The following is a 24123-nucleotide window of genomic DNA, read 5'->3' on the forward strand; positions in this document are numbered from 1 at the left end:
TCCATCCTGGAGCTGGCTGCAGGATATTTGAGCACCCCTGAATCATCCCAGTTCAACATCAGCTCTTTCCCTCCACTGCAATTTCTTTGTACAGGAGTTAATAAGAGATTAAATTGACTATTAAACTTGATTAATAACACTAATTTCAAAAGGTTTCATTTTGGGGCAGGAGTTTTGAGATTTAAATGGGATCAAACCAGCCTAAATCCTGCTGCCACACTCAGTCTCCAAATAAAAATACAGCCCTAAGGAATGACCTATTACTGCCATTTAAAAGTTAGCTACTATTCATTTAATGAGATTACTAAAAGTGCTACAGGAAATCAGGTGTTGACTGACCCACAAAATGAGTTTACCTCATTACCTGCCCATTACAGAGCAGAAAATATAATTATTGCAGGAACTTGGAGCACCTCACACAAAACCAAAGAGTTGTGGGCAATAAAAACACTTCAATGTCAGACAAACAGAGGGCAGAAAATTGGTTTTGCCCTTTGATTTACTTAAAATTCTGCAAAGAATCCAAAAGTTTGGGATCTATTTGGAAATGATCCCCCCCAACTGACTTTATTTCTGTTTTAATTCTTCCCACCACTAAAGGAAAAAGGAGCAGTGCTGTCATTCACTGTGGCTTCTATCACTTGTCAGAAGCATCACTGCATCAACAAGAAGATGAGACTAAAATTAAGTTAATTGGGCAATTATTCACAGCAAACCAAAGGCCACGCTTTAAAAATACCTCACAGCCCACAAAGCTTGAGCAACCATCTGAAACCATCACACAGTAAAACAAACACATTTCTTTTCAAAAGTCAGTAGCAGTGATGAGGGTTTGTATTTCATAGAAATTGTTCTGACATTAAATCCTTCCAAATGTGACAAATCACCCCCTGTAAAAGGCAGAGAAACAGAGATACCTGTGATCACCTTCAGGAGTCCAAAGGGAGGTGAATAATCCCAACCCTAATTGAGGAGATTGGCTGCATCCTAATTAACTTCCCACATTCCTCACTTCTGAGACTCCCAGACAAAAGCTGGGCATTTGGAAATTGCTTCTAAGGACTGGCTGGCTCTTAAGAGATCCATGAAAACCGATTTATTTTCTGCTGTAGATTTTAATTAAGCAGCAAAATATTTGTCAGGAATGCAGTCTTTAAAAGAATGGGAAGAAAACCCAGCATATCTGGACTGGCTAAATTATATTAGTTTGTATAATCTGATTTCAAAGGTAAAATTTATTTCTCTATGCAGGAGAAATATTCTGCATTTATTAATCTGTTAAAATTAAACAGAGTTTTCTTGTGGGATTTTTTTTTTTTAATGGGAAAAGGTTTTATCACCCTGGAGCTGTTTAAGACATAATTTATTTGGTGATAAAAACCTGCCACACTGGGTGACACTCAGCTGTGTTCCTAGGAACAAGGACAAGCTGGTAAATCCTCCTCCTGTGTTTAAGGCAGGGATTTGTGGATCTAACACCCCACTCCTGTGAGGCACAGCCAGAAATCCCAGCCCCTCACCTGTGGCAAGCACATTTCTCTCCCTCTCAGGATTTTTCATGGAGGTGCACAGATAGAAATGAAAGAGAAAACAATTTCTATTTCTGCTCCTTGTTTTTCCATGTGGAATGTGTTTGGAGAATTGTTTCCCTGGGGTGATGCTTGGTTGGATTCTGGTGAGGATTGTTTGAGATCCAACCCACCTGGGGCTGGGCTCTCAGAGAGGGGCACGAGTTGTGAGTTAGAGATAGGTCAGAGAAAGTAGTATGGAGTTTTAGTATCCTCCTTTTATATAGTATATTAATGTATTTTAGCATATTTATAATAAAAAAATCATTCAGCATTCTGAACTGAGTCAGACATCCTCATTTCTTCCCATTGGGATCTCCTGCATTTACAATACTCAGCCAAGGGACAGTGACTCCCACTCACATTAACAGGGTCACCAACCCAGCTGGGTCAGGCTTTCCTCCCTCCCTGATCCCAAATTCCCATCAACTTCCCGAGGGAGACTTTGATCAACAGCCAGAAAGTGACAATATTGCAGCTTTTGTTTCTGGGTGGTGGAAAGGTTTTTGTTTTTTATTTTTCCCTTTAAAGATGGAGAACTGGGAACAAAGCTCCTGTTATACTGGGAAATAGCAAAGCAGCAAAATCCCAACCCCGGATCAAACAGTCCCAACAGAGGGTAAGCAAAACATACAAATGTCACCCTCAATCCTCTTATTCCAAGTACTGCTTTCAAAGGCACTTTAAACACCCTTTAACTTGTCCCCTAATCCTCAAAAAACCAAAAACACCCAGGCAGCATCTGCCATTTACTGCCATGGACCAAGAAAAGGAAAGCAGCACAGTCAGGGCATGGAAAATGAAGTTCCAAGCAGCGAGAAATCAAAATTCAAATGTGTTGGAAACCTGAAATGACCCCCTGGACCTACCAGAGACACCAACATTGCTGTTTGTACCTCAGAATTATTCTCCTTTAAGGTTTTCAAATAATATAAAACTCCAGCCTGAGTATGATTTCTGCTTTGGTTTTCTTAACTCCACAACAGTGAGCAATTCCTTTTCTCAGCATGCAATTAAAAATATGTAACAAAGCAACACAGGCAGTTTCCACCAAGGAATTCCCACCAGTTTGGCTGGGGGCAGGCAAAGAGCTAAAAAAATATCAGGGGTTCAGATCCCAACACCTGGGCTGATTTGAAATTCCTCTTGTATTCATTTCACAGAAGTCTTCACTGAATGCAAAACTGCAACAGGAAGGATTGTTATAATGTATAATGTGTATTTAACATTAATATTCTGTGGCATTTTGCACAGTTATGTTCACTTTATCTCAATTACTGTATTAAAGAAAGCCATGGGTTGAGTCTCACTTGGAAAACAATCTTCCATCTGTTCCCCAGGAATTTCCTGAGGGACAAGAGGGGTGTTTTTATAATCCCTGTTGTGTCCCCAGCAGGAACTCCAAGTGTGCAATCTCCTGCACAGGCAGAGCAGGGGTGGGAGAGGACACAGGGACCTAGCAGCCCATTAGAAAGGGAAATATTCAAAATATTTGTTACAGCCTAGAACTACTCTAAAGGAAGTAATAATTCCATTAAAAAAATATAAGTACTGGTCATGGGGAATAAACACCTGTAACCCATTTTTAACATAACCCAGAAACAGCTGAACCAAACCTCAAAATAAAGGGCAAAAGCAAAGCAATAAAACAAGATAAATACAGAACAGGCCTTTTGAGAAAATATCTCCAGCTGATCTTTAAAATTTGATCCCAATTCAGCAGCCAATGCTTCCTCACCCATTTTATCAGATTTTCCCGGGGAAGCCCTGCAGTAGGAACTGGTCATGGTTTGCAGGGGCCACTTAAACAAATCAATGGCTCATTTGTACCTGGTGAGCATCCAGCTTAATGAGAGAGTCTGCCCATCCTTTATCAGAGCCCAGAACAAGCCCTGCAGAGCAAACAGTGGAGGATCTGAAAAGTCCTGCTGTGCTAAGGATTGAGGCCAGGGTTATCCAACTCATTTCAGAGCTTTCCACCCTTTGCAGTTGGACACCATAATTTGAAATGTGTTTTACCAGGACACTCTGTTTGGCATCACCCTGGTGTTAACGAGCTTACACTCATTTTATGGGATTAAAGGTTTTAGGAAGTTACTCAAGGTCGTAACAACTGCTCAGGAAGGTTAGCAGCATCTGAGAGGATTGAAGAACCCACAAAACCAGACTGGGACCAGCACCTCCTGTGCTGTTTTTTTTTGTTAATCCAACCCAGAGGATGTGACAGGGAGCAATTAAAGAAAAACAGCTGCACAAGAGTGGGGAGGATAGGAAATTCAAAGAATTTCAAAATTCAAATATTCAAAAAATACCCCACACAGACAACACCCCCAAATCCAGCAGCAGGTTAAAAAAAGGAGCTCAGGACCAAGGCTGGAGCTGAAGGGACTCTGCCAGAGGTGAGCAGCATTCCCAAACACTCCCTGTGCACAGCTCTCAGCTTCTCCAAAGCCCTGTACTCAAGGCACTGCTGTGAAAATGACGCCCCAAACAGACACCACAAACTCCTCCTCACCATGGGGGATTCAATAACTCCATTTTCCCAAGCCCTGGGGAGATCAGAATCCCTCACTTTAATATTTCCATCACTTTAATAGAAGAGGAGAGCTCTGATGCCCTCTGCATCCCTTCCCTGCTGACAGAGAATGGATTTTATCCATTCCTGGAAGAAAGGGAAAAGCTCAAGCACTACCTCATATCCCATCCTTTTTATGGAATGCTTTTAAAAGCATTTTTTATGCTTTTAAAGCATTTTTATGGAATGCTTTTAAAAACCTCCCAATTTCACCATGCACACAAGAGGTAAGTGATGATCCTTTACCTTGCCAACACATTTTACATTTATTCCATTTCCATGGCTCCTGGAATTATCCATTCCACATCAGGAAAGCAGCACTGGACATGTTTTACCTTCCCCCTCACACCTGTCTGTTGTCACCTCTTGAAATTTAAGACAGACAAATCTTTAAGCATCAGATATGTTTATTAGACAATTCCAAAGTCAGTTTTAGTAGGCAACTTGGAAAGAAAAGTAGAATATATCTGAATGTCCATGTGTTAATTCTCGATGATCTGGGGGATATGGCATCATAAAAAACTGTTTACAAAAGGTACAAAAGCTGCCCTGCATTCCTAAAGACAGGAAACAGGACTGGCTGACAAGGAAACTTTGGAAAATGCAGCCCCAGATTTCCAGCTGATTCTGGAACGCTGATCTTGCCATGGAGGTGCAGTCACAAAAACCAGCCTTGTGTGGAAATTAAGGCACTTTGGATACACAGAATTCACTTCCACACGGGAAAACCATTCCAGAGAAACCACAATGAATTCCCACTGGAGGGATGGGACAGAATTCCCAGTACAGACATCAGAGCTCAGTGGGAGTGAAGCTCTGGAGAAAAAACCCCCTGAAATATTATTTTTTACCACATTTGATAACAAAGTAAATTTACAGAGGTTAAGGGAGATCTCCATGATTTCAACACACTTTTAAACATTAAATGTAAAGTCCATGAGAAAACTGCATGAAATTCACATTAGGGATTAGTGCACATAAGTACTTCCAAACAATAATACAAATAATAAAAATAATATTAAAAAAAGCATTGACCTCCTCCACTCAGCACCCATGAGGTACCCACCAACCACAGCCCAAAGGGGATACAGTACAATGGAAAAATTTGGCAAAAAAGCAATTTAAAACAGCATTTTCTGGTCCTCTGGTCCTCACTTTAGATTGTCCTTGTTCACTGTTCCTGTCACACACTACAGAATGATTTATTTTCAGGAAAAATTCAATCCCAGCTGGTTTTCCTCCCCAAAACTCCAGCAGTAATTGAGTAGTTTTGTAGATTTCTATCTCAGCCTTTGGTACATAAATGGGGTAAAAGCTTTCCAGGATCCAGCCCCAATCCAGGAGGACTTCAATGGAATTGTTAGCAATGGCTTTAAGAATTTATCACCAGGCACTGACTGGGTTTTATTTCACTTTTTTAACCCCATTACTGAGTGAAAAATGCCACTGTATAGGGAAAAAAGGCATCTTCTTTAAAAATTAAAGCAGGAATTAAACATGGAAATTATGTTTCATCTGAAAAATTTGGTTTATCATTAAAACAAGTCATTTCCCCAGTTCCAACAGATTTCATCACAACCAGGAAGAAGACACTCAATAATTTGTTTATCCCAGGATTTTTGTAAGTTTATGCTGCTCTGTCTTAGATGGAGCATTAACATCCAGAAAAAAAACTGTCCTTGAATGTTAATTCCTCTTTTAGCACTAATTAATTACTGACCATTCCCTCTATTCTTACACAACTAAAGTAATAAAATTATATTTTCTTTAAGTGTGATTATGTGAATGTTTACTAGGATAATGCTATTTAAAAATATAGTGTTTTAATGTAATAACAACCTTCTTCCAGACAAAAAAACAGGAATCGAAGAAGGGTGTTTGAAAAGCAAGGAGGAAATAAGAATTCCTACCCAGGAGAACACTCAATTCCTTGCAATTCACACCTATAAAAATATAGAGTTGAACACTAAACTGTGATTTTAAGTGTCCTGAGGGTAGTTTCTCCTTTTGTGAACCTTCATAGAAGTCATGCCAGCTTCAAGATGCACTAAAATATGTTATTCCCCAAATATAGCCACAATTTTTAAACTGAATAGGAACAGAAAATATCTTTGTGGGGAGAAAATGATCTTTAAACAAACATAAGTGGAAGGGTTTTTAACCAGGGTTATTTTCTTTTGCTTTTCTTAGGCACTAAGAGTTGGCATCACTTATGTTTGGCTTTATTGCCATTAAGAAAAATTGCAATATTTCTCAAATTACAATTAATGAGATGTAAATGAAATAATAACTCATCCAAATTAAAGCAGAAAGATTGATCAAGTTGAACAATCCCAATTAGAATAATCTTCATATTATTCTTTGATTATACAGTTAAAACCCCAACAGGAATAATAACCAATGGCTCAATGACACTGCAATTAAACCAAAAATTGATGCAAATACAGTGAGAAATGGGTAAAACTGCTTATTTTTTGTAAACTTCTTCAAGGATAAATTCATAATAATTCCCCATTTCAGTGACTACTTCAAGCCAACTGTCAGCACCATCCCTTTGGCTGAAGTGCATTTAAAAAAGCAAAGTATTAAGTGATAATGTAAAGCCATGTGACTGTTATAACATACCACACACATTAGATTATCTATACATACACACAGAACTGGGGAAAAAGCTGTAAAATATTGAAAATTACCAGCACCACAGCGAGCTCCTACCACTGCTCCCAGCTAAAGTCATCTCCTCTGCCAAACACAAGGAAAAAGCCTAAAATTGTAAGGAAAATGACTGCATTGCCAGCCAGCACCAGGCCACAGGCTCCCCATTTGATCTGAAACGCAAGAAATGGAACAATCAAAGCAGTTCTTGCAAGAGATGCTCAGGGCAGTTATTTCTAGGCATTAGATCAGCTAAAATACTAAAAAAAATCAAAATACTACAGAAAGGTGCTAAAAGCAAAACAGGCAAACAATAAAGAATTCAATTTGTGTGATTAATTATTCAATTAGCAGCCACTTGTATCACTAATAGACACTTCAGCCAAGCTACTGCTAGGATTTAGAAGAAAATGATGACTTGCCTTCCAAATCATTAAACCACACCTAAATCAGAGAGAAGTCTGGTGAAATTAGTGCTCTCCTTTCATTGCCAAGCAACAAAACCAAAAGATCTCCTTTAAAACAAGTTACAGGCGTGGAAAATGTGGATTTAAAAGTAAACAGCTTTTTTTTTTTTTTTTAATTAATAAGCTGCACAAGTAATTTACTTAAATAAGGAACATTTAAAACACATGACTGAGAGTTCCCTCTCGTGGTCGTTCTGCTGCTGCCAGGTCCCAGCTCCAAAATAAAAATATCAGGGGAATTGGGCATTGCAAATAAATTCAGAGCAAGTACACAAAGTTTAAAGGAGTGAAAGGGAAGGGGAAAACCAGCAGGACTCATTAAACATCACTGGGACAGAGGGAATTCTTTGCCTTTCAGACAAACGTGGCCAAAATCTCAGCACTGCAGAGAAGTTCAGAAAGGAACAAGGAAAGGATTTAGGCAGAGTTTCCCCAGGTTTTGAGAGGCCAAAGCTTGGGAAATGCTTTGAGAGCCACAAGGGCAGCTCTGGAAGCTTGGCCTTTTATCTTTTAACTCCTAACACGGCCCAATCCCCAGGTTTGCAGCATCCTGAATGAAAAAAACAGGAATTCCAAGAGAAAAATAAGGAAGCTGAAGCAAGAAGAGATGCAAAGGGTCATGAGACAGAGAGGCACGAGGTGCAGGAGGAGATATTATCTTGTGTTGGGCCAAAATAAGGCTGGAGGGGAAAAAAAAACAGCTAAAAACTTTTCAGTCATGCGAGTTCTTTTTTTTCCAGCTCAAAAAGTCAAATTTCATTGGATTATTTTCACCTGGAGGCAGCAGAGTAATGAAATGAAAGCAGGGTTGAAGATGATACCCAGTAAGTGAGGTCTGAGAAGAAAAATTAGCAAGGACTTACTGCTTCCACCCGTGCAAGGATGATGGGGAATCCAAAGGCAGAGACAACAATTCCTGTGGTGAAGAAATAGGCCAGCTCCCTGCAGGCACTGCTGGCTGCATCGCTGTCATCCCCCACTCGCTTGGCAATGAAGTGGGGAATGGGGCAGATGAAGTAAAATATCAACACAAACAGGGGCCAGTACACACTGGGGAGGGGGAGAAAAGAAATGTCACCAGTTTGAGGAGATACTTCAATCAGAAAAAGCTGGTGCAATACTCCTAATGCTACTTTTTGGCTTGGAAAGTGGATTAATCAGAAGATTCCACCCAAAATGGGGCAACTCCACCTGGTTTGCCCTGCACTGATCGAGCAGCACGCAGCCTCTCACACGAGCAAGGGTTAATTTAATTTAGTTTCGAATCGTTTTGCTGATTCAGCTCTGAGCGCAGAGGAAGCAGGAAATGCACTGGAGCAGCATTCCCAAATTCCAGGGATAAAGCAGGCACACCCTCACATCCATCTGCGTGTCAGAGCTCTCAGGAGCCTCCTGTGAACGTTTAAAGTGTTTTACAGACACAGAATCACAGAATTATCGCACAGCTCGGGCTGGAAGGAAACCCAAAGCTCCCCCAGTCCCAGCCCCTGCCATGGGTGGGGACATCCCAAGTGGAAACTTGTGGGACGAGGATTGTTCAAAGAAACAGGAAATTAAGGAAAATGTTCGTGAGATTAAAAATTCAGCAAGGTGGCACCGCTTTCCCTGAAGCAGCACAGAGCTGTTTGCAGCGGTTTTATTTTAATGCAAATGCATACACCGCCTTAGGAAGTGATGTTTAACCACAACAATCTGCCACGTGCCAAGAGGCTGCAGGAGGGGCCAAAGCAAACGAAACAAACTTAATTAAGGGCTTTTAAACAGAACAAGCTTTGGGAAGGGGACGGCCCGCTCACCCGTAGTACTCCAGGGCGCAGCCCAGCATGAGGAACGTCAGCCCGATGGCTCCGCTGAACGACAGCGCCACGAGAGCTGCAACGGCACAGGGCGGGCCGTGAGGCACCGGCCACCCCTCCCGGGCCACCGGCAACCTCCTCCCCGGCTGCCGGGCATCCCTCCCCGCCGCTCCCGGCCGCCCTCCGCCGCGCTGAGGCGCCGCCCGGGGCGCGCTCCGTCCTGAGGGAGCCCCCGGTACCTTTCACGCCCGCCATGTCCGGGCTCCGCCGCCGCCGCGTCACTTCCGCCCTGCGGCCCCGCCCCTTTCCGCGACCGAGCCTTTAAAAGGGCGGGAATTGGGCGGGACCGCTTTTTGCCGCCGCGCGCCGCGGGGGGCGGAGCGTCCTGAGGGGACGGCGCGTCCTGAGCGGTTTAACGTGCTTAAACCTCCCAAAAAACCGGGTTTGTTGTCGTATATAACCCCCTATATGAGGGTAAGACGTGTGTATATATGTGCGTTAAATTCGTATCTGTAAGAAAAGTCTATTTGTGCGCAGCCGCGATTGGAATCCGTAAACGCCACATGAAAGAGACCCCGCCCCTCAGGCGCTGCTGTTTTGTGGGTACTCCTGAAAATCTCTGTTTTCACCCCAAAACTTTGAGCTGGGGGCCCGTTTGCCTCAGGCAGGGCCATCTCAGGACTTACATTATCCATCCTTCTGCTAAGGGTGGATTATGTAGGTCCTAATTGCACGAGGAAGGGCACAGCTTTTTTTAAACCGTGTCTTTCAAGCTTTGGATTTTTTGAGGTGACACTTTCGAGCTCCCATTTTTGACCCAAGAGAAGCCTTTTTGCCCCAACAATTGCCTTGTTACCCAAGAACAATCTTATTAATTCAGCAATGACCTTTTTGTCCCCAGAGGAACATTTTTGCCCCAAGAATGGCATTTCTGCCCCAAAACCAACCTTCTTGACCCAATAACAGCATTTTTGACCCAAGAAAAGCCTTTTAGAGGGAGATTTTGCACAACCTTTTAAATAACGCCCCCAGGGAGCTTTTCTTCGCATACCTCCCTCCTCAGCTCTTCTCTTTTTATGTACCCTGCTCCATATTTTCCCCCATTTTTCATTATTTTAAATTATTTTGAGCCAGAAGGCTTATTAAAACAGGCTTAATCCACTGAATGCTTCCAAAACACTTGAAAAATTTGCTGGCTTGTTTGGCTGTGGGTCTCTGGAGGCAGCAGCCTGAGAACAGCAATGCCAAGCTGTTTCCAAATAATTTGGGAAAAGCACCTGGATAATTTGGGAAAAGCACCTGTGGATAATGTCAGTGACAAAACCAACCCAAGCCAGGGCTCGCCACCCCTCACACAGGAGCAGATGTAGGACTGGAACCTCGTGGTCACAAGCACAAAAGATACCTGAATTTGTTAATTTGAGCTTTTTAATGTATATACAAATGTTTTAGACCAGTCACAATTTCGTCGAGTATATACCGTATTTACAAAAATTACAATAATTTAGTCAAACAGTAAACCTGAACATTGATAACCTCTGTCACTACCAGATATGACAAGAATGGATTTTTTTCAGTTAACTATTTGGATATACATACGTCCTAATACTTTCATGCATCCATAAAAACATTAGGGATGGAAGTAATCAAAGCTTAAGTGGGGTAGAGGGGTTTTGTTTTTTGGTAAAGTTTAATGGTGGGTTTGTATTTTGTGAATGGATGAGTATCCAGAGTTATGTGCCGTGACAAACTCGATAGAAAGCTAATGAGGTTTTCATCATTAAAAAAAAGTACGTTATAGTAATGAGATCCTTTTTATTATATAGGCATAGGTCACAATATCTACAAATGTGAATGAGAAACAATAAACCAACAAATCACAGGAACATGATTCACATTCCAGTTATCTCTTTAAATAAGACAAGCACATACTGGATCAAAACATTAATAAATAACATCCAGTTTGTTACTATTATCTTAAGGTCTTTTATATAAAAGGAGACCTATGTGTTGGTTTCACATTTTCAGTTAATGGCAGTAAATAATGGACCAGTACAACAAAAGGATGAGTTTTATACAGAAAGCCATGTACCTTGACACACTGTCTTTGCAGTAATAGCTTTGCCACTTGAAAATGTAAGTGCAACAAGTAGTGGATTGTCTTGGAAAACCACCAGCCTTAAGGACTCACATCCGATGGCAACCTGTTCCTGAGGCAGTAAATACACATCATTCCCTGCCCATCTAATGAGTATCCCTCAAATACGGATAGGTGTTGGTAAATAAACTGCTAGCTTTAGTTACTCTACAAAAGAACGCCAGAATTTGGGGTGAAGTTTGAATTTCAACTCGCTTTTGAACTAGGAAAGCTGCATCAGCAACAGAGAGATTCCCTTGTGATGTCATTGCTTTGGTCCAATATAAACTTTTAAGCTAATCAATTTGCGCTGGAGTGACCTCAGAGATCAGACCTGGTCTGGGGATGTCTGTGGGACAGCTCGTACACCATGATCTGAAAAATGAAATTGCAACAGGTTTCAGCCTGCCAAGAGCCTTGGCCAAGTGCTCCGGAGCTGATAAAGGCATAAAGGTGATACAAGTGGGCTGGAAAAAGTTCCGAATCCTCAGGAGGGGAAGTGCTACCTAGAAACTGGGACGTTTCTAAACCTTCCCAGCAGAATTTTAAGTTGTTGGCATTTCTTTGATGGTTTCGAGCTGCTGATGAGAACCACGGGAAATGCAGCACGTGCTCATTCCTCACTTGGACGAGGTGGATTCCCCCTCCCTTCCCCGCAGATCTGCTTTGCAAACCAGCAAGGGGCTGCTGAACCAAGGACTTGTTGCTCAGTTTCCAAAGCCTTTTGAGGAATTCTGCCTGCACATTTCACTGCTGGGCTGTGAGGTGGAGCACGGCGTTAATGCAAAAACAGCTGCCACACTGACCCAGCCCAGGATTCAGCTTTGGCTCTGTTCAGCCAGACTACACTAGATGAGCAATTAAGCAGCAAATGGTGACTGTTAGGAGTGTGCCTAAACCACAGCTGAGCACTTCAATTGGATAATTCAATCCAAACCCAGGGAAAAAAAAAGTACATTGAAGTTTGGGCCTCACCAGCGTTGTTGAACTCAACTGAAGTGCTGCCGTATCACACCTCACACAAAAAAAATAAAAGGTAGGAAATTCACCAGCTACACTTTGTTGGAGACAGACCAATTCCACCTTTTCCAAGTATGTGTTCTCTCTTGTCCCACTGGAACCCAAAATAAAATAGAAAAGTTACCAGAAACTGTAACCCTGTGGCTCTGGTGGGGTGAGCCAGGTGGCCAGAGTTCCTCTGAGCTCAGGATTCTGGAGACAAGTGTTAGGAAACCTTTCTCATGCTCTTCATGATAAGTATTAGGCTCTTAGTTTTCTGAAACTTCTGAATTTCCAGCCAGAGCTTGGTTGATCTGTGACATTTGTGACAAGAGACTAAATAAGCACTAGCACGGGTCTGGAGTGAGGCTGAGAAAGTACCTAATACAAGGGTTTTTGTCCTTGGTTTTCAAATTCTGACCAGGCATCGTTCAGCTCCATAAATATCATCTTTGCATATTGTTCATATGGCTGCCCAGTAGCCTGGAAAAGAAACAAGGAGAAAAGAGGGATATTAGAGCTCCCAAACCCAACCCAAGCAGTTCCATGAATTTTCACTTTTTCCTTGACAAAAATCAGCTACTCAGGAGTGTTGCTTTCCTTAAGAATTTCTTGGCTTTGCTGCTCCTCAGAGCTGACACCCCCCAGAGTGGGATAAAGCACTGTCCCATGGGCATAATAAATGTAACCTTCTAAATAATAAATATAACCTTGGCATTGGGAGAGGAATTTTACCTGCATGGAAGGGGAAGAGCTGCCACCTGACACAGTTCCTGGATGAAATCAGAATTCCTGCAAGCCTCAGGCAGCCCACCTCCTGCCAAGCCTTGAGACTCCCAGGGCTGAGTGGAAGCTTCCTGCTCCCCACGGGGTGTCCCAGCTGGACTCGCTGCTCCTGGTCAGCAAGTGGCAGCAGCCAGAGCACAAACCACGAGCTGGGCAGCCAAACAACCTGATGGCTCCATTGCAGGAGATGGTTCTGGATCTCCTTTAGCAGGAACTGCTGTCCAGCAGTAGAACGGCTGAGAGTCAAAGTGAGGGTGACAAAAGCTCTGAATTCTGCTGCTTGAAGCAGCAGGTTCCAGGAACAGTCTTGGGGCTGGCAGTGGTTTCACAAAACATGCTTTGGGCTGGGAGGGACCTTAAAGCCTAAATGGCTCCATGGGCAGGGACACCTTCTACTATCCCAGTTGCTCCAGCCTGGCCTTGAACACTTCCACAGATGAGTTCAGAGTTCTCAACTTCCAGAAACCAGCAGAAATCTTGAGCTCCCACTTTGCCCAGAGCTGTTAGCAGCAATAAATCAGCGATCCCATCCAACACTTTATAATCAATTTTGGTTTCCCCTGAGGTGGAGGCAGCCCAACCTTACCTTGTCGGGGTGAACGACGAGCACAGCCCGCCTGTACACCTTCTTCACCTGCTCTGGAGTCACCAGGTCTGCCATACTCACAGGCTTCCACTTGGTCTCCCCTGCCCACAGCACCGTGTGCATGGTGGACAGCAGAGCCCTGATGTTCCTCTCCTTCCCTTCGATCCACTCCAGCACCTGCAGAAAGGAGTGCAAGTATTTATGCCTCACTTTAGATATTCCACCAGGACAAAGTTTCTTTGTTTGAATAACTGTAACCCCGAGAAGCATCTTAAATTTCTTTCCATGATTTAGAAAACCTTCAGCAAACCTTTGTCTAATTGTCATTAATTTTTATATCACTGCTTGAAAGTTAAGACAGACTTGGAGCAACATCCCTGCTAAAAGCACTGACTTAGTAATGCTTGATGGAATAGCCAAAAGACAAATTAAGTGTTTAACTGTCTGGTTCTTTAGCAAGGTTAATTGCACACCTAAACTAAGCTCAGCTAAGTTAAAATGTGAAAACCAAAGCATAAATAGATTTTACAGTTCCAGGCTGAGCTGCCCCAATGAAATGAAAGGCATCAGAGCAAAGAGAATTATATTGGGAAGGCCAAATCAGCTGGGAGCTTCAGTGACTCACAACAGCTTTTGTGGGATGAAAATGGGAGCTGGGAAAACTCCTGCCCACTCCATGGCCTGACCTCTGTCCAGCTGTTGTGGCTGATGGTCGTGTTCAGCGTGGTTGCTGTCACTTCCCAAAGGTTAAAACCAGGACATTTTGAGAGGATCATTCTGTTTTCTAGAACTTTGCTTGGCCTTTGCTGCAGCTTTTCCTCTGAGTTCTCTCTCCTGTAATTCCAATTTGTGATCTCATGTTTCACATACAGAGCAGGACAGACTGAATTCCCTTCCCTTTCATAAGAGATCTGCAGTTTGGCAATTTATTGAGGAGAGATGAGAGAATTCCAAAGCAGGCAGGATTAATGAGGCAGATTAGCTCAATTAGCTGTGCCTGCTAATCAGGGATGGAGTGCTGTGGAAGAGCAGCAGCCCGGTGACACTGAGCAAGCCATTGTTGATGTGGTCTGGTTGAGGACCGAAATGTAACCTTGGAGTTTTAAATCTGTTGATGACATTGAACGACTGGCAGGACATCCCCAAGAATTTTACTTACTTTTAGTTTTTCAGGGTCCATCTCCTTTGCCATTTCTTCTTTTCTCATCTCAGCTATTGTTTTGGGGCCCTTCTTGTCCTTGTGAGCATTAAAGCCTTGACCAGATAATAAATCTTCAAAATCTGCAGACACTTTTGGCTTGGAATCTTGGAAACCAAGAAGATTTGAAATTATTATCATAGCATGGGTGCATTTAACCCTGGCTTTCTACATAAGATACATCCTTCGGTTAATCACGTTAGCAATTTCCCAGTGCTAATGAAAGTGCAGCTTCTCATGAAAGATGTTACTTAATATTACTTTTAAGTTGTTATTATTATAGAATCCCAGAATGGTTTTTGTTGGAAGGGACCTTAAAGTTTATCCAGTTCCAACCCCCTGCTGTGGGCAGGGACACCTTCCACTATCCCAGGTTGCTCCAACCCCCATCCAGCCTGGCCTTGGACAATTCCAGGATTATTTTGGAAGCTCCTAAACAGCACAGTTCAGCATCCAGAACAGGATAAAGCACCAAATAATCCACATGACTGACTTGCTCAGCCCTAACCCACAAGCCAAGGGATGCCCAAAGGACGCTGACTTCGAGGCTCTTACCAACATTGGCAGCTCCTTTGCCCCGCTCGCCCTGCGCCCCCGTGGCCGAGAAGCTGACGTTGTAGTTGGGCTTGTTCTGTGGGGAGGCGTGGGGCACGCCGGGCTGGCCTTTGGGCTGTGCCCCCTGCCAGCCGTAGCCCGTGCCCTGCTGCCACCCGCTGCCACCCATGGGCTGCGGCGGTGGCTTCTGCGGCGACGGGGGGAAGCCCCCACCCATGCCCGTCGGCGTGGTCGGCTTGCTGGCGAACGTGGGGCCACCTGCGGAGGGAAACGGGAGGGAATTAAACCACAACTGCCTTTTGAACCTTGGAATCGAGGCTCTGCTGCTTGCTCTATGACATAAAATAAGGGAAAAGGCTTTTCTAAGCAGTCAAGTTTGTGGCCAGGTGCAAACATCCCACCTTTAGATAATGCTGCAAATTGGAGGCAGATCAATTGCACAGCTTTTCTCACAAAGCAGAATTGATCCAAGCAAAGTCCCCCAGGCTTCTGTTTTCAGCTCTGCCACGAATGTTTGCAGCATCACTTTAGCCTCGAGATTGCTCTGTGAGCTGTTTATAGGACAGCACCTGGCTTTGAGGAATTGGAGGTGGCTTGGGGAAACAGGGAAAGCTGGAGGTAGCTAACAAGGAGCCACAGCTCCGTGGGGATGGTGGCAACACAGAGTGACAGCATGATTAAATTTCAGAAGGACTTGAAGCTCATGCAGTTCCATTGCACTTTTCACTAGCCCAGGTTGCTCTGAGCCCCATCCAGCCTGGCCTTGAGCACTTGCAGGGACAGGGAAACTCTCTGGGCAGCCTGTGCCAACACCAAGCTGGTGATGTTGGAATCGCGTCTCCTCACGCTGTGCTGATTAAAACCATCCACAGAGATGTGTCCCAGCACTCACTGCTTTAGGGGATGCTGCTCTGGCTCTGGTTGTGTTTGTGGGAGGAACCCCAGTGTCAATGTTTTATTATTTCACACTGACATCCACACTCAGCTCCCAGCTCGGAAATGTGTCATGGAAACTGGATGAAGTGCTTTCAATTTAGTCACGACCAACAAAAATGTGCTTAAATATCCTGGGGATGCCAAGCCATTTGTTTTTAAACCCCACCAGTCTCCTACAGAATGCATGTTTTAAAAGGACCTCGGTGGCTCTGACATGGGGATTGGCAGCCTTTTTATTTTGCTCCTGCAGAGCAGCCTGAAATCCAGCAGAGGGAACTGGGAAACCGAATTCCAGACCCATGCTGGGACTGACGCAAAGGGGAAAACAAACACACCAAACCACAAGAGCTCCCAAAGAGCTGCAGGCAGCAACAAAGGCAAGAAAATCCTATTTACCACACTCAGACATTGCTGGGCTTTAAGGAAAGCTTCAATAATTCCTCAGAACTGCCTTTTAAACATTGGAATTGAGGGTTTGCTGATTGTTTTATGACATAAAACAAGGGAAAAGGCTTTTCTAAGCAGTCAAGCTTTGTGGCCGGGTGCAAATACCCCACCTTTGGATAATACTGCAAATTAGAGGCAGATCAATTGCACAGCTTTTCTCACAAAGCAGAAAAATGAGTCAAGTCTAGAAGGAAGCAATTCCTCAAGAACCCCAGCAGCTTTGCAGGGCCAAATTCTCCTCCCAGGCTTGTAGCAGCACTTGAACACATAGCATCCTCAGCCAGAGCATGTTTGGACTTATCAGAGGTTGTGCTTTGCAATTCATGGAGCCTGCTGAGCTCCCTGCACGTTGCCAGCACATTTTTTGACCAGGGATCAGGAAAAGCACGGATTTGTGAGAGTTTACAGAGAATCAGGCAGAAGGGAAAGCCTGGCAGCAGCACTGGCATGCAGGTGGGTTGAGAGGCCCCACACATACCAGGCAGCTCAGCCTATTTCTCTAAAAGAATGCTGGTAATGTATTATTTTCCTTTTTTTTAATAGAGGATGCAAACCTGCTAAATTTGCTCCAAGACTTCCCAGATCAGCAAATGGATCCAGTGTTTGGGGTTTAGCCTGATGAGTGGGAGTGCTGTGGAGGGATCCTGTAGGACTGGTGGCAGCAGACTTACTTCCCATTCCTAGACCACCTTAAAAAAAAAAGAAAAATAAGAAGAAGGAAAAAAAAATACATATATAAAAGGAACATTTTTCCTCCTGTTTGACATTTTTCCTCCTGTTTGATATGAGTGCAGCTCTTCCCCAGTGCTCAGCCACATATTAGAAGACTGCTATTAAAACTGAGTGTACCATTGTCAGGTTCCTCAGCAGCCTCAGACTTGTTGCACTCCCACTCCCAATTAGGAACGGCAGCAGGAATGTTCCCAGACTGTCTGCACTGCCAGAGGAATTGTGACATGGGGATATATTTTAAGAACTAGAAGCCTTCAGGAAGCAACTTTGGGAGGCCATGCACACTCTCCCAAGATTAGAAAGAACCATGCAATCATTTAGTGGCTCCCTGGGAATGCACAGCACTTCCCAGGTTTTTCCCATGGCTCTACGTGGGATGAAACAATCCCTGGACAGCCTCACCTCACCTGTCCTGCTCTGGGCTCTTGAGGAAACAAACCCAGATTATTTTTAATATGGAAATCTTTAGAGAGAACCTGTCCTTTGCAGTCACTGGCAGCATTTGCCCCCTGCCTCCCTCCTCTCAGAGCTCCTTAAAGGTGGTTTTTTTTTCTTTGCTGACCACTCTGAATTGTATCACACATACCTGCTTTGTTGGGCCAGTCCCAACCACTGGAAACATCTGGTTGGATGGAAACAGTTGGAGTGCTCGAAGCTAAAGAGAATGATTGACATCAGTATCTCAAAGCAGTCCAGAAAAACCAGCATAGCCCAGTGCCCACCAGGAGCCACTGGGACTCCACAAAGTCCCAGAACTTCACATGGGAGGTGACCCTGCCTATGGCAGGGAGCTGGAACTGGATGGACTTTAAGATCCCCTCCAACTTTCCAGGGAGATGCTCCTTGGGACACAAACAAATCCATGACCGAATGTGTTTCAGACAGGGTTACACATTAAATTTTGGAAGGAGGAAATTAGGGAACTTTTAAACAAAGACAAGAAAATTCCTTCTCTTCAGTCAAATTCAGCTGTGAATTTGGTTAGGGTCAGTACTGGAGCTAAAGAAAGCTGGTGCCTGCAACTAAAATCACCAAAGGATGTGTGTTTTCTCTAAATATGGCTGTGTTCAGTGCAATTAATGGTAGTTTGCTTCAAAGGAGACCTCATAACCACAGGAATATGTGGGCAGACATTCTTCATGGCCTCTTTTTTATTTATATAAATAGCCTATTAATTAAGTCTAAGACCTGAGCAAAACTCAGCTCATCCTACCACACTCCAGATGCTGAATATACCTTAAGTCCAGGGACAGAAAGCTCTTTCCTGTTTTGTGGGGTTTCTGTGGTTTAGAGACATTTTATGGGAAGCATCATTTTGTACTTAATGGTTCCATTTCTATTTCAAAGCAACATTTTACATTTCTTTAAACACCCTGGAAGAGGCTCCCCTTTCTTACCCATGTGAAAAGGATCACTGTGCACAGTTGGTGAAGGGCTTCTTGTGGCTTGAAGGAAAGGATCCCCAGGGACAGCTGATGAGCCAAGGAAGGAGCCCAGGAGATCTGGACCAGTTTGTTTGGGGCTACTTCCAAAAGGATCAAAGGCAGTGGCTGTGAAAACATATTTGAGGAAACAAAATCATGAACTTGCAGCAGGAATGTGCTTCAGGGTAAGGGAAAGCTCTGGGGAGAGGAAAGCTGATACCTGCAGGTAGCAAAGAGGAGACAGCCTGAGACTGTGGGGGAGCAACAGGAGAGCATCAACATCCCAAATTCTGGGCACCTAAAGAGCCCCATAGCTTGGCCATGGCAACAAACTGAGCCCATCTCTCGTTTCCTAAGAGGGGCTGAATTTAGAGCCAGGCAAAGGGAGTGCTAAAGTACTCAGGTACTTCAGGTGGAGTTTTAACTGCCAGTAAAGGCTGGAAGACAGTCTGGAGATTGGAGTTACTGCCCTGGTGCAATTCCTGCCATTCCTGCTTCCTCTCAAGATGATTCCAGGCTGGCAAAGGTTATCCATGTTGGGGGTAAAGAGACTTTTACAAACAGCTTTAGAAAATCTTTAGAAATATCTTTTCTACATCACTTATTACAAAACTCCAGTTCTTCTCAAACTCCATTTTTGAACAATTTGTTCAATCCTCTCTCTTCCATGTAAAACCCCAACAAACTCAACCAAAAGAAACTCCTATGAAGCTACTCAGATTCTTGTCAACAAATTTAAGGTTAAAAGCATCCTGAAAGGTACAATCCTTAGAAGTTCTGCACTGTGGTAATGATGCTACTCCTTACTTATGTTACTCAGTCACTACTCTTCACTCATTTCCCAAGCTCCTATCCTTGTTTTCCTGGCTTGGGACAATTGAGCTGTGTGATTCTGGCTCTGCAGAGCTCCTCAATCCCTAAATCTTTTCCTGACCTGTTGTTGCACCTCTTGTGTGATGTGTCTGCAAAACCAGCATGGGTGAGAGCTTTCAGACTGAGCCTACAACAGCCACAGCAAGAGAAACCTTCTCCAGGTACAGGTGAACAATTTCTTCCACTGAAACTTGGATTCTTCTCCTCTCTCTTTGCACTTGCTCTGCTTCATCCTTCAAAAGATCCCTCTCCCCAACCACACCTGCAGCCTGGTCTTGGAAGAAACAGAAATCCTCTATTTCCTAGTCCAGGATCACTCTCACAGCTCCAAACCCCGTAAGTTAAAAGAAAAATTCAGTTCATAGTGCTGTAGGTCTACCCAAACCCCCAGAGGAGTTTTGGTAAAACTCATGGGCACTATTGGACACATAATGAGAGCAAAACTGAGGCTCTCCAGTGGCTGTTGGTGTGAGGAGCCTCCAAACCCCAGGTGTGCTCCAGCAGGGACTGGTTTGGTGAGGATGGACCAGCTTGGGGCAGAGGGGCTGGCTGGGGCCTCTTGGGATGCCCTCCATGAAAAGGAGGTAGCCAAGACCCCCCAGAGGGATCCTCCAGGCCCAAGTCCCTCCATCTAGAGGGGGATGCAGTTCATTATATCATCAACTTCATCAAAAGTTCTGTTTTTCATTACAGTCTCTGCTGTTTTTGTCTTCTAGAGGTAACATCAAAAAATAATGATTGTTATTAATATCAAACCATTTAAATTTTTGCTCTGTTTCCTTGATACACAAATGTTTCAAAAGTGTTAACTTCCTCAAACACCTATTGCTGATACATTGATTGTATAATGTGAATTTACTGAGTCATTTATAGAGTATTGCTATTATATTTTTTTAATAAAGCCACCATTACCTTCTCCTACCCTCGGGGACGGGGATGGGGACGCCGAAGCTGCGGAGCGTCGCGGGGTCGACTGCACAGATCCAGGTGCCCCCACATGGAAAACCTCCTCAGCAGCAGCAGCAGCTCCAGCTCCAGCTCCAGCAGGGCTCTGGCAGCTCGGCCCTCCGACCCCAAACAGATCATTCAGCAGCTCAGAGTTAGAGGGGGCAGCGCTGGGCTGCGAGGGAAAGCTCTTGCTCATGGGGCTGCCATCCAGGCCCAGCAGGTCCACGTCTTCAGGGGGAGGTGCTGCTGGAGGCTCCTGCTGCTTTTTGCTGTGTTTGGGTGTCCCGTGGGGCTTGTCACCGCTGGCATTACTGTGCTGACTGGAAAGGGACAAGAGTTCGTCATCTGACTGTTCGCTTTCCTCATGCACCAACGCTGCTCGATCCTCTGAGGTGGGGTGAGAGCTACTTTTGTCAGATTTCTGATCTAAATGATGATTGAAAATAAAATTAGGCAGCTGTTAGTTTGGTCATCACAAAGGTCCTGTAAAAATCAGCTTACAAGCAGAACAGAAAGCTGAGAATAGCACAGCAGCATTTGGCTAAAATAATTTTGCTCTTTAAAATAAAAGATGGCAAATTTCTTCCCCAAAAGAGTTTTGCAGCCCTGGCACAGCTGGGGTCCCCATCCAAGGAGGATGTGCCACTTGGGGACATGGTCAGTGGTGGCCTTGGCAGTGCTGGTGAATGGACTTGATGACCTTAAAGGTCTTTTCCAACCTAAATGATCCCATGATTCCTTTGCCAAGATTAACTTAAATTTTCTCATCAAGGCTTATTTATCTCAAGTTTTAGCACAAATGAGGCCTCGGGTGAAGGTTCACCCTAGAACTGTGTCAACAATGGTCCCACAGAGCACAGTTTGATGCTGTAGGAAAGGAATTCCCACTCCATGGCAACACCCGGGAGTGCCCAGCTCTGTGATCTGATGCTACAGTGGGATCCCTCAGCCTCACTCCAGCTCCAGCCAGGGGAACAGGAGTTGTTTGTGTTCTTTGGAGCTGATTTGGCTCTGAAGACCAAGCCTTGCCTACCTTGCCAGCTGAGAGAGGAGAAGAATGCACTCTGCCCAACATTCCTGATGTTATCCTGGGGGGAATCTGTGGCACCTCTACCTGCAGCACAGAGCACCAGAGAGGTGGGATGAAACAAAACCCAGCTCAGCATGAAGAAATCATGGGAAGGGAACAAATCCAGGCAGCCCTTACCTGCCAAAGCAAGAGTGTCCTGGTGCTCCTGGTGGGAGGAGAAGAGAATGGAGGGATTGATGTCTTTTGTTGTGAAGTTCTCCCATGGGGGAGTTAATTCAGTTTGTCTGTCTGCAGACTGTATTTCTATGTCCAGTATAACATGAAAGAGCTGAGGATATTTGTCTGGAGAGTCACAGGCATCCAGCTCAGGCCTAAAGGGGACAAGAGTGGTCCAGTTGAAAAGGGAAGAATATTTCTGGAAAGCTATAAAAAGGCTTTCAGTACATTCATGCTTTTCATATTTCCTCTGTGACTGTTCTCCCTCAGCCTTCACCAGGCTTTTATGCATCAGGTTTGATAAATGCTCAGCTTCAAACACTCACTTGGTGAATTTGAGAGTGGTTGTTCCCAGGGCTATGAATCCAGTATGAAATTGAATTTGGAATATTTGTGTGTTGGTCATCTGAAAAGAAAAAAAAAGCAGAGAAAACCAGACTGAACAAGGGCTTAAATACGGGAGTTAGTTAAGTCTACCCTAATTTAGCTGCTGCGTAACTGAATTAATTCTGCTTGTTCTACAGGCAATATTTCCTTCTCAATATTCCCAAATATTCCAAATATTTCCAACTGCCTTCAACCCTGCTGCTGCAGCCTCCATACAGCAGAAAACCTTCAGGAACAGGCCTTCTTTCCCTGCTTCTCTTTATTTCTGGGGTCTGCTTATCAGTTTTGCAATGAAATGAAGCTGTTCCCAATGAATACATTGGTGCAACAGGCTTGTGTCCCAAAAAAACAAATAATACCATTTCACTTGGAGTAGAGGTCTCAGGGAAACTTCATCTACACAGCAAAGGGCACCAACAATGAGTGGAGAGGAGGAAAATACTCACTGCCCACTCAGCAGCTTGAATATTCAAGTTTTAAATACATCCTCAAGGAAACTATGTTGATTCCATTTTAGCCAGCTCTTAGTTCCCCACACAAGAGAAGCGAAACCAGCTCCTACTTTGGCTTGGAGGCGTCCCCCGATGGTCGATCTCATGTGGTAGACAGAGACAACAACATCTCCATGGACAGTGGCTCCCAGTGGGATCAGCACCTTCCCTTCCTGCACACGGTATTCTCTTGGAGGGGAAGAAAAGCCAGGATTAAACTCCCTTCCACCACGTGTCCACATCAAAGCTCTCACCTCCTTCAGGCCAAGCAAGGAGGAGCATTCAGTGTTCTGCTTGGTTAGAACAAAAATATTCCACAGGAGAAACCAACAGAGCACTGGATTAACTCTAGGAAGATATCCCACTTCCTGCCAGCCTCAGATCCTGATGTCTGTGCAGTTATCCCATTGCTGCCAACCTCAGATCCTGATGTCTGTGCAGTTATCCCACTGCTGCCAACCTCAGATCCTGATGTCTGTGATTATCCCACCCCTGCCAACCTCAGATCCTGATGCCTGTGCCAACCTCAGATCCTGATGTCTGTGCAGTTATCCCATCCCTGCCAACTTCAGATCCTGATGTCTGTGCAGTTATCCCACTGTTGCCAACCTCAGATCCTGATGTCTGTGATTATCCCATCCCTACCAATCCCAGATCCTGATGCCTGTGCATTTGTCCCACTGCTGCCAACCTCAGACTCCCTCTGGCTGTTTATTTCAACCTCAGGCACTAACTCTCAGTGAATATCCTCATTTATCAGCAGCCCGGCAATCTGCAGCTCTGCTATCCCCCAGCAAAGTGGAAGTGGCTGCATGCAGCTCCAGAGGGAGGCAGGGGGTCCCAGAACTCACTTCATCCTCTCATACTCCTGGGAGGTGGTGAGGATCCTGGTCTCTCCGCTGAGGATGTCGCAGAAGGGCCGGCAGCCGTTGCGCTGCTTGTTGAAGCAGGGGACGGGGCTGAGGGTGACTGACTTGATCGTGAGTGGTTTGCAGTGGGGGATGACAGGTTTGTCTGCTATTAGGTCACAAATGTACCCTATGTACCTGCAGCAGAGAAAACCAGGGCTGAAATCCCCATTTCTTTCATTTCACGCTCAAAATCTGCCTCAAAATCCAGCAGCAGTGCCATTCTTTCAGAGACCAGGGACTGGAGTTTCCATGTGCTCCAACATCCTTGCAGCTGGCCCAGAACTGCACTTGCAGTGCTGTTTCTCTGAGGATGCAGCTGGCACAGAACTGCACTTGCAGTGCTGTTTCTGGGAGGATGCAGCTGGCACAGAACTGCACTTGCAGTGCTGTTTCTGGGAGGGTGCAG

At 44.5% G+C, this 24123-nt stretch overlaps 2 protein-coding genes across 4 annotated transcripts in view; both read right to left on the minus strand.

Moving 5' to 3' along the window:
* Positions 1-4532: 4532 nt before the first annotated feature.
* On the minus strand, positions 4533-9450 carry LEPROT (leptin receptor overlapping transcript). Its single transcript, XM_030278807.4, has 4 exons — positions 9301-9450; positions 9062-9137; positions 8129-8315; positions 4533-6971 (listed from the first exon to the last, which is right to left on the minus strand). Exons 1-4 carry the CDS (start codon positions 9314-9316, stop codon positions 6855-6857), a joined length of 396 nt encoding a protein of 131 aa, XP_030134667.1. The 5' UTR covers positions 9317-9450; the 3' UTR covers positions 4533-6854.
* Positions 9451-10471: 1021 nt separating this feature from the next.
* Positions 10472-24123, minus strand: part of DNAJC6 (DnaJ heat shock protein family (Hsp40) member C6) — a 41128-nt gene continuing 27476 nt past the window's right edge. For all 3 annotated transcript variants that reach the window (NM_001177414.2, XM_030279724.4, XM_030279722.4), the window contains 13 exon segments: positions 10472-12680; positions 13570-13746; positions 14729-14874; positions 15323-15580; positions 17260-17394; positions 18024-18092; positions 18835-18987; positions 20647-21108; positions 21716-21796; positions 21890-22083; positions 22255-22334; positions 22878-22995; positions 23658-23852. In NM_001177414.2, the coding sequence (NP_001170885.2) occupies positions 12579-12680; positions 13570-13746; positions 14729-14874; positions 15323-15580; positions 17260-17394; positions 18024-18092; positions 18835-18987; positions 20647-21108; positions 21716-21796; positions 21890-22083; positions 22255-22334; positions 22878-22995; positions 23658-23852 (2170 nt within the window). In that variant the 3' untranslated portion in view covers positions 10472-12578.

This window comes from Taeniopygia guttata, chromosome 8 (assembly GCF_048771995.1).
Source record: "Taeniopygia guttata chromosome 8, bTaeGut7.mat, whole genome shotgun sequence".
Taxonomy (NCBI): Eukaryota; Metazoa; Chordata; class Aves; order Passeriformes; family Estrildidae; genus Taeniopygia; species Taeniopygia guttata.